Source organism: Microtus pennsylvanicus, chromosome 1, assembly GCF_037038515.1.
Source record: "Microtus pennsylvanicus isolate mMicPen1 chromosome 1, mMicPen1.hap1, whole genome shotgun sequence".
Taxonomy (NCBI): Eukaryota; Metazoa; Chordata; class Mammalia; order Rodentia; family Cricetidae; genus Microtus; species Microtus pennsylvanicus.
The window spans coordinates 152,001,532-152,012,265 of record NC_134579.1 but is presented as its reverse complement, the minus strand read 5'-3'; the positions used below and the strand labels follow the sequence as shown (position 1 = coordinate 152,012,265).

The 10,734-nt window shown below is 42.8% G+C and overlaps 1 protein-coding gene across 1 annotated transcript; it reads left to right on the top strand.

Moving 5' to 3' along the window:
• The first annotated feature begins 396 nt into the window (after positions 1–396).
• Positions 397–9,786, top strand: LOC142858530 (leukocyte immunoglobulin-like receptor subfamily B member 3). The gene is made up of 15 exons (XM_075987904.1): positions 397–665; positions 963–1,247; positions 1,388–1,690; positions 2,383–2,679; positions 2,991–3,275; positions 4,004–4,306; positions 4,915–5,211; positions 5,435–5,737; positions 5,856–5,920; positions 6,814–6,964; positions 7,278–7,353; positions 7,434–7,471; positions 7,715–7,767; positions 8,970–9,110; positions 9,201–9,786. Exons 1-15 carry the CDS (start codon positions 476–478, stop codon positions 9,309–9,311), a joined length of 2,898 nt encoding a protein of 965 aa, XP_075844019.1. The 5' UTR covers positions 397–475; the 3' UTR covers positions 9,312–9,786.
• The last annotated feature ends 948 nt before the right edge of the window (positions 9,787–10,734 follow it).

The following is a 10,734-nucleotide window of genomic DNA, read 5'->3' as shown; positions in this document are numbered from 1 at the left end:
GTAACTATAATTTGTGAAGGTCCCTCAAATGCCCAAGAATACCATTTCTATAAAGAAGGATACCCAGATTCTCAGGTACCAACAAGTCATAAAGACACAAAGGAAAAGCACAGGATCTTTATCTCATCAATTGAAAGTCATAATGCAGGCCAATATTCCTGTTCCTATAAAAGCCCTGCTGGCATATCAAAACAAAGTGATACCCTGGAGCTAGTTGTGACAGGTGAGAAGACCCTTCCTGAACACTGAGATCTACCTTTAAGAAAGGAATTTATTAACTGTGCAGTTCTTTTCAATCCCACAACAGGAGGAACAATGTTAGCCAAAATAATTCACTTAACAGGATTCTTCTTTCATCTTAGGAGTCCACTCCAGCAAAGTCACCCTGAATTCCCTGACCAGTCCTGTGGTGATCTCTGGAGGTTATGTGACCCTTCAGTGCTCCTCAGAAGAGAAATACAACAGTTTCATTCTAATGAAGGAAGATGAGAAATTCTCCATGGCCATGCCAGTACAGAACACAAACAGTGGTGTTTTTCAGGCCCTGTTCCGAGTAGATCATGTGACTCCCAACCAGAGATGGAGGTTCACATGCTATGGCTATTACCAGAACAGCTCCCATCTGTGGTCAGTGCCCAGTAACTACCTAGAACTCCTGGTCTCAGGTAAGGAAGCTCCAGAATATCCTTGAATGATAATTGCCCTGGAACAGGATCACTGGGAAGGACCTGATATGTGGTGGGTTAATGAAATCATGCTCCTGTGCTCAATGTCACAGAGCATATGATGTTGATATAAAAAATAGGGATGGACATAAGCAGTGGAAACACAGCAGTTGAAGGAAGAATGGGCTCCTCATATGTCCTTCTACTGTTGCAGACCTTCTTAAATATTATTTGAAAATTTGACATTCACTGTAACTGTTCAAAATGCCCAACTCCTTCTCACTTATTTTATTGCAGGGACCCTTCAGAAGCCCATCCTGTGGGCTGAGCCAAGCTCTGTTATCAACATAGGGAAACCTATGACTATCTGGTGCAAAGGGACCACGAAAACACAAGTATACTTTCTGCATAAAGATGGAAGCCCAGCTCCCTGGGAAGGACAACCTTTTCATAGGCCTGATACCAAGGCCATGTTCTCCATCACATCAGTGGAGAGGCATCATGCAGGGCAATATCACTGTTACTGTTACAACTCTGTTGGGTGGTCAGAGCACAGTGACACCCTAGAGCTGGTGGTGACAGGTGAGAAGACTCATCCCACCCCCAAGACCTGCTTTGATAAAAGGGATATGTTCACTTTGGGTTCCATTTCTCAAACCCCAGAAGAGGGGCAAATGTATACCTCAATGAGTTCACTGAATAAGCTTCCTCTTCTCACCTAGGAGTCTACCTCAGCAAAGTCTTCTTATCAGCCAAGAACAGTCCTGTGGTGAAGTCACGAGAGTATACAACACTTCAGTGCTCCTCACAAGAGAAATATTATAGTTTCATTCTAATGAAGGAAGATCAGAAATTCTCCAGTACCATGCCTTCACAGAAAACAAACACTGGTCTCTTCCAGGCCCTGTTCAGAGTGGGTCCTGTGAATCCCAACCAGAGATGGAGGTTCACATGCTATGGCTATTACCAGAACAGCTCTCATCTGTGGTCAGTACCCAGTAACAACCTAGAACTCCTGGTCTCAGGTAAGGAAACCCTAGAATTTCCTTTGAATGATAACTGACCTGATACAGGACCACAGGGAAGAACCTGAAGTGTGGAGGGTTAGTGAACTCATGCTCCTTAGTCCAATTTCACAGAATGTAGAAGACAACAGGATCTGAGGTGCAGAAAGAAGGGTGGATAATAACAGTGGGACTTAAGAGTCCATGGAAATCTTGAGTCCTTATGTGTCCCTCTGCCTTTGACAATAAGCTTAAGTGAACTTTGTGCAAGTGTCATAAGAGATGCATCTCATTTTCTTCAGCTTTGCGGGGACCCTCCATGAACCCACCATCTGGGCTGATACAGGCACTCTGATCACATCAGAGAGGCCTGTGACCATCGGGGTGTTAGGGGACCTGAGAAACACAAATGTGTGTGCTATGGGACAGACAGACCCAAAAGAATAACACAATAAGGCAAAATTCATCTTCTCATCTGTTACAAAACTGAAGGCAGGGTGATATTCCTGTTACTCTTACAACTCTGCGGTCAGGTCAGAAGGCAGTAACACACTGAAGCTGGTGGCGACTGGTGAGTGGATACACAGGAATCATATGGATCCCCAGATGTGACTTATTAGAAAAGTCTGTTATTGTATACCTACTCATTACTAAAGTCTTGGGGACAAATCAGACTGTGAACCCATTTAATATTCCATGTGTATCTTTTCTAGGTTTCTACAAAAAACCCACCCTGAATGCACTGCCAAACCCTGTTGTAACCTTAGGATCATCTGTGACTGCCTCATGTAGCTCAAATAATAATTATAATGGGTTCATTTTAATCAAGGAAAAGCAGTTCTTCAGCTTCATGGACTCACAGCGTGTATATACTGGGCAGTCTTCAGCCAGTTTCCAAGTGGGTCCTATCACACTCAGCAAAAGATGGAGCTTAAGATGCTATGGTTATTATTCAAGAAACCCTCAGCGCTTGTCAGAAGGGAGTGACATCCTGGAGATTCTAGTCTCTGGTGAGGAAGCCCAAGCCTCTCTATTGATTGACAGGGAACTTGAAACAGGATTCCCCAGGGAGACCTTAATGTGTGATCAGCACAGGAAGAGTCAGACCCATTATGCCACTGTTACAGCATGCAAACTGTGGGAGTCAAGACACAGAAAACAAAGAGTGGGGTTGTGAGAATGGAACTTGGGATGGTCAGGAGAGAGGCTGATATTCAGATGGCTTCATGGCTCCTTCTGTTATTCAAGGGTCATCTACAAGTTTCACATTCACCGTACAACTGTTTAAAGTCCCACATCCCTCTTGCCTACTTCTTTGCAGGGACCCTCCAGAAACCCACGATCAGGGCTGAGCCAGGCTCTATGATCACCTTACAGAATCTGGTGACAATATGGTGTGAGGGAAACATGGAAACCCAAATATGTTTCCTGCATAAAGAAGGACGCCCAGCACCCCGGGGCAGATTAACTGCACCAGTCACTGATCGCAAAGCAATTTTTTTCATCTCATCCATGACAGAGTATGATGCAGGGCAATATCGCTGTTATTGTTACAACTCTGCTGGGTGGACTCAGCACAGCGACACCCTGGAGTTGGTGGTGACAGGTGAGTAGATACCGAGGGTCACAGTCTTCACAGTTTCCTGTGGGGGCCACTGCAAGTTCTGCTGCTGGTAGGGAAATGGCCCACAGCAAGTAGAAGAAAATCTCAGTTCAGGCTGGCATAGTAGTTGTTGGTTCACAAGCTAAAAAGTCTGATTCCACATGGTTTATTGTAAGCATATTTAAATGCAGTACAATTTTGAAAAAGAGATTCCTGATGTAATTGAAACTCCCGTGAATAACTATGCACAATTACACCAAAGCTCAACTCAAACACATGTGACCATGAATATAGGTTCTATAGCTTAAGGGCCTTCAATCAGGTGCAGTCCCTGAGACAGTGTAAATATCAGCAGGCTATGAGGTACATGTGACATCTTCTCTAAGGATGGGCATTATTAACTAAGAGATAATGACAAAGTCTAGGGAGTAAGAGTCTAGGATAAACACTCTGGGGGATTTAGGTGGGTCTGGCTCTATAGATAGAAAGGTTACCTAATTATCAAAAACCTCCACTCCTAGCTTCTTGATGGAAAACAGCTATTTATTTTCTCCATTGGACCATCATCCTGCATGAGTAACATTCCTGGTGTCTCCCATATTATTTGTCAGCATGAGTACATTGGGCCCTCTACATTTTCCCTCAGGAAATAATCTCTCAAACATTTTCATTCACAGCCCACTTGCTGGAGACAAAGGTATCATTTCACAGACTGCATCCTTTTATCCTAGGTGTCCACCCTGTTAAACCTACTCTGTCAGTTTTTCCAAGTCCTGTGGTGACCTCAGGGGTGAATGTGACCCTCCAATGTGTCTCATCAAAAGGATATGATTATTTCATTGTGACTGGGGAAGATCAGAATTTCTCCAGGTCCCTCAAGGCACAGTATAGACACACTGGACAATCCACAGCTCTGTTTCCTGAGATCCCTGTGACATCCAGCAAGAGTCTGTCCTTTAGATGTTATGGATACTATACAAATGCCCCACAAGTGTGGTCAGAGGCCAGTGACCATCTGGAGATCCATGTCTCAGGTGAGGAAAAAGTTTCATTCACACAATTGTTTTCTGACATGAGAACCCTTTATCACCAGTTCTAGCCCCCTGAGGATGTTTACAGTTATAATGGCTGAAGGGAGTTCTTGATTATTATGATCCAGATCATGAGAGACCATGATACTGTCAGAGCAGGACATGAGGGTGATTTGTCTTAGTTAGGGTTTCTAGTGTTGCAATGGAATACCATAACAAAAAGCAAGTTGTACAAGAAAAGGTTTATTTGTATTAAAGTCTTACAGAACTGTTTATCCTCAAAGGAAATCAGTAGAGGAACTCAAGCAGGGCAGGAACCTGAAGTCGTGGAGAGGTGCTGATTACTGGCTTGCTCAGCCTGTTTTAATATAAAACCCATGATCATAAGCCCAGTGATAGTACCACACACAATGGGCTAGGCCCTCGTGTATCAGTCTCTACTTAACAAAATGTCATACAGGATGTGTAGCCTAATTTTGTGGAAGCTTTTTCTCAGCTGGTGCTTCCTCTTCTCTAATGACTCTAGCTTATGTCAGTTCACACAAAGCTAGCCAGCACAGGAATGTTTAGCAAGAGCCAGATGGATGACTATCTACATATCCTTCTTCCAGGGTTATCCAAGAAGCCCTCCCTGCTGACCCAGCAAGGACCTGTCCTGGCCCTTGGAGAGGATCTGACTCTCCAGTGTTGCTCAGACATGAGTTATGACAGATTTGCTCTGTCCAAGGAGGGTAGAAGTGACCTCCCACAGATGTCTGCCCATTTTACACAGGTGGAAGGGTCTCATGCCAACTTCACCTTAGGTTCTGTGAAATTCTCCACTGGTGGCCGGTATAGATGCCATGGTTCATACATCTCCTCTTCCGAGTGGTCAGCCCCAAGTGACCCTTTGGACATCCTGATCACAGGTGAGGAACATAGTGCATTCTCTCAGGGACCCAGACTCTGAACAGGCTCAGCTTTGGGGATGCCAGTGGTTGATGATCAAGATGATGAAGATTATCTCAGGAGGAATAGATCTTGGGATAGAGGAGTAGATGAATGGCATTCAGAGAAAACATAGAGACAAGGTAATGAATGAGGACCTCAGAACAATGACTATAACCCCTCACTCAGTCTTCCTCTCTCTAGGACAATTTCTTGTCACACCCAACCTCTCAGTGCATCCAGGCACCACCGTGTCCTCAGGAGAGAATGTGACCCTGCTGTGTCAATCATCAATCCCAATGGACAGTTTCTTTCTGTTCAAGAAGGGTGCATCCCATTCCTACATGCATCAACTATCAAAGTACCAAGATTCACAATATGAGGCAGAATTCCCCATGAGTGCTGAAATCTCAGCCCTTGGGGGCATCTATACATGCTTTGGTTCTAATAACTCGTCCCCTTACCTGTTGTCACACTCCAGTGTCCCTGTGGAGATCATAGTCTCAGGTGAGATGATTCTGTAATGTGTGAGATCAGATGGTAATACTGAATACTTGACCTTGGAAGCTCTTGACAGGGATGGGAATAGGGCTAATCATAAAGGGCTCCCTAATCAATGATACAGAGGCAAACTGGAATTCCTTAATTAATGCCCATTTCAACCTCTTCAGCAGGATTCAGAATGTTCAGGTAGGCAGCTGGAAGGTTATGGAGAGGGTTCAGTGTAGACATAAGACTGAGAAGAGTTGAGATAATTAGACCAGGTTTTGATTGAATACATCCAATTGCTAACATTTTCCTGGGGGCCCCAAAGCACACACCATAGATTTTCCTGTCTAGGGAGATTTTTCTATACCAGAATGGGAAAACTCTCAGCACCTGTAAGTCTTCATTTACATACCAGCTTGTATGTTGATCAGAATACTGGAATTCAAGCAGTGAGCACAACATGATCTCTATAACCAAAAAGACTCACAGGCTAGGATGTAATAAAGTCATCCTAAAAAAGAGTGATATTTGAGATTTTTCCTAGGAGAAGTATATAAATGAAGGCAGGATGTAACTTCGCATGATTTCCCTATCCCATCCATTCTTCACTTCACCCCATGGAGTCTGATTCAAACAAGTTATAGGGTAGTTACAGTCATTTCTGAGAGGTTCATATGGCCAAGCCCCTCTACTGTGTGATTCTACAAGTGTAAATAGGAGAGCCCTGGACTAGATGTTAAGTTTCTTTTAGTGCTGACTTTATCTGTGTCTTTCTCACAGGGAGAAATTCTCTAGAAACCACTTCTGCAACTGTCTTGCCCCATCTGACTCTGTGATGGTGACATTGTGTAGGGGTATGTGACACAGAGAGTTCAGGGTACTCAGGCTCCTTCCTTACAGTTCATGCAGCTTAGTTTCGTGTAGGGAATAAGGTTGGAGGCTGGATTTCTTAGCTTAAATCACACAGCATTGTGCCCTCCTGCTCTGCGACAAGCAGGTAAACTGACTGGAGTAATGGGAGTCAGTCTCACATTGCATAGCTATGAGAGTAAGCGATAGTGAATACAAAGACTCAGTATGGCCCTATCACACAGTTCCTCGTTCATTATGTGTCCTATATCCCAGGGCTGGCAAGATATTCGAAGATTTTGATTGGAGTTTCTGTGGGATTCCTCCTCCTGCTCTTCCTTCTTGCCCTCTTCCTTCTACTCAGACTGAGACACCAGAACAAATGCAGGAAGGGAGGTGAGTAGGGTGTGGGTGGTCTTGGTTTCAGGGAGTAGTGGGTACTCCCTATTGGATTTCCAAACAGGGGCTCAGTGCAGTCTTGGGAAAGTCCAGACAGTGACATGTCATCTTAGAAACACTTCTCTGAAACTCAAATCATCAATATGATCTTGAAACCTGTGAAATATCAGGTATCATGTGAGACATTCCATATCCTGAAACATATGAACACATACACATATGCAATGAGTTGTAAAGGCCCCTTCCTTCCTTGAAAGTGCTAGGTAAGGATGCTCCACCCTCTTGACTGAGACTCTTCTCTTTCTTGCAGTCCAAACAGAGACCAACTTGCAACATCCTGCAGAAGCTCCAGAGCCAGTGATCAGGGACAAAAGCATCCAGATGAGGTAACTCAAGGCTAGCAACCTAGACCTACAAACCTTCCTGACTAACCTCACTGCCATTTGACATTCTCCTTTCTCCCCAGCTCTAGACCAACTGCTGGAATCCAGGAAGAAATCTTGTGTGAGACAACTATGGTCCCTGGGAGGGAGATATCTGAGATCTCAGCATTAGACGGGTGGTAGAGGTTCTGGGTAACTTCTCTGAGCCACCAAGTCACTATGGACCTTTTCCCCCAAACTTATTATGGACCCTTCAACCACATTCCCTTTTTTCTGTTGCTGTCTGGGAGAGGCCAGGTAACTGGGGCAGTGAGAAGTCCCAGGAATTTGGCCATGGGAAGACTTGTGTGTTCTGTTATGACAGATGCTGCTGTGAAGGGCACAGAGATTACAGAGCATGTGAAGCTGGCCATTGTGGTAAGATTCTTTTCCTCACTGCTATGAACTTATGACTCAGTTTACCCTGGGATCAATCACTGTCCTTTTTTCAGTCCTCAGAATTATGCACAGCTGGCTTCTTGATTCCAGAAGCCCCTGTCCTCTGTGTACTATGACATCCTCCTTGCTTTGTTTAGTTTTGAGCATATGACCCCTACATTGTGACTCCTCAGCATCAGACTGTTTACTAGCAACTTCCTGAGTCTCAAGACAATGTGAGTGTCTGAAGCTGTAGCTTAATGGTAACGTGATTACTTTGGATGCATAAGGCTTAATCTTTAGCAATAAAACTAATAAGTTAACGAACAAAACACAAGAATATATAAAAACTCTGTACCTGACGATGTTTTTGTGTACATGTGTATAAACACAGACTATGATAAAAGTCAACATTTGATGGCTTCTTTTATTTTCTGAGACTGAACCTCTGAATGATACCGGAGCTCATTGATTGGCTAGATCATTTGTATTGAACCTTGGGCACCATTCTATCTTCCCCAGTGCTTGGGTTCTAGGCATGTACATTCTTGCTTGGCTTTTTAAAATTATGGGCACTGGGTAGCAAACTCGTTCAATAATGTTTGTTTAACAACCACTATGTGGCTTGACTCCTCTTCCTAGTTCTTGAATCTTATTCTTGACAAGGCTTACTGTGGGGATGGCAGATACAGCAGATAACAGAATTCCCCATTCACCAGGACAAACTCTTGGGTATAACAGGGAGAGCGAGCCTTGCAAATTTCTTGAGGGAAATGAATTAGAGGAAATTAGTTGAGGTTGATTTGATGATCTGATGGGAACAGATCATCAGTGTGAATTTTAAGGGAGGGCTGAAAAAAGCCTTCTGAGGAGAGTGTAGAGGCTACTACAAATATGTGATGGACTAGCATATCTCAGCAGGATGTGGCAGGTGCATATGTTATGTCAGAAGGAAAATCCTCTTTCCAAAAGTTGGAGCCCATTAAGTGAGGCCACCATCCAGGATAATACATCAGAAATTCAGGAAGGAAACTGTTAGGCACTTAGAGTCATTAGGAAGCTCCAGGAGACCCCACCAGCAATGGCATCGTTTGAGTTAAATGTCTATAGTCTTACTCTCCTAATCCATGGAAATTGAGTGGGAGTAGAGCATCTGGGGTACCAGAATACATTTCCTGTGATTTCCTTTCTCTTTGTTGCAGAGCCAGCATAAGGAAGATCACCCCAAAGACTTATATGACCAGGTTAAACCTTCCAGATTCAGAAGGGCAGAGCCTATCTCTCCTTCCCTCATGCCAAAGGGATTACTAGAATCAAAGGACAGAAATGCAAAAGAAGACCAAGTAAGAGATGATCCAGTGGGTCCTAACCTCTCCAGACCCCCAGGATCCCAGTGCTGAATATAGAACTTACTCTACCTTCTCCCACTCCAGATTGCTGCAGTCAAGGAGCCCGATGAAGTGACCTATGCCCAACTGCACATCATGACTCCTAGACAGAGGCAGCAGAATGTCGCATCTCTCAGGCAGAAAAGTTCAACTTGAGACACTTCTCTGTTCTTTAAACATTCAGGGAGATCTAGTCTCTATATTCAATGGAGGAAAGAGTACTCAGGGATGTCAAAAAATTATATCTGCCTCAGGTGAACAGCAATTTTGCAAATGTAACTTGGGGATTTTGGGAACTTTGGGGACTCACCTGATTCTGAGACAGAGATGAGCAATGCCCCAAGCATTTTATAAATAAGACAAATACTTGGTCAATACTCAATAGATAAAATGAAAGACAATAGGAGTGAAGGAAGTTTCTGGGTTTTTCTGCTTTTCTTTGTTTTCTTTTTACTTTTGAGATTATAATTGCAGCAATTCTTCCTTACCTTTCCTCCATACAGACATTCCCATAGACCCTTATAAACTCTCTTTCAAATTTATGACCCTTTTTCATTAATTGTTATTGTATATACATGTAAAAATGTATACACAAAGTTCAAAAATATTTTCTCTGAATATATACCTATGGTCAATTATACCTCAATAAAGCTGTAAATTGAATGATGAAATAACCATAGACCATTGTGCTATGAAAGTGGAAAATTCAGAACTAGTAGGAATAAGCAGTAATAAGGGTCCCAAGTAGTGACTGGAAAGACCAGGGACAAGAACTAAAGACAATAAAAGAAATAATTGGACTAGAGGTTCTTGAATAAGCCAATGTCTCAAGCCAAGCAAATATACTAAGAACTACTCTGTCTTGTATACTATTTGCAATGGGAAAATGGTCAAGGTTAGCAGAGAGACAATCATACAATATTTGAAAAGAGAACTTGGAAAACCTCAAGCATATTCCTAAGGATGATAACCATAACCAAGAAGGCAGAATCCTGTCCTCAGAAGCTGCAACATCCACTCCTGAAAAACACTGGCCCAAACATTACACTTGTCTCCAAGTCTGATCTTGGACAAGAACACAGAACTAAAGTTACCATTGTCCTTTCATCAGATCTTCTTAGAAAGTCTTGGGTTATTATGATTTCCTGTACAGAACAGTAAGTAGATCAAAAAAACTTTCTAAATCTATGACTTCATCATTACATTGAGGATATACAAAGAAAATAACAACACATTTCAAATTAGAAATAAGGATATAAATAATACACAAAGCATTTACCAGTTAACGCATGGTGGAAATCCCAGCTAATTACAAGGCTGAAGCAGAGGAAACATAGTATATGCCTCTCTGATCTATATAACAGTATGAGAGGAAAATTTGCATGCTGACATCGATTCTTTATGTTTCATAGATGGAGCCTTGTTAGTTCCTTACTACTATGTAAAGGCAGAAATAAAGAAAATAAAGACTTCCTAAAACTATAAAAATGGGTGCGAGACATACCCAAACCTGTGAGACACTATGACAGTGATGCTAATAGGGAAGTTCACAGTATTAAATGCCTTCATAAAAAATTGC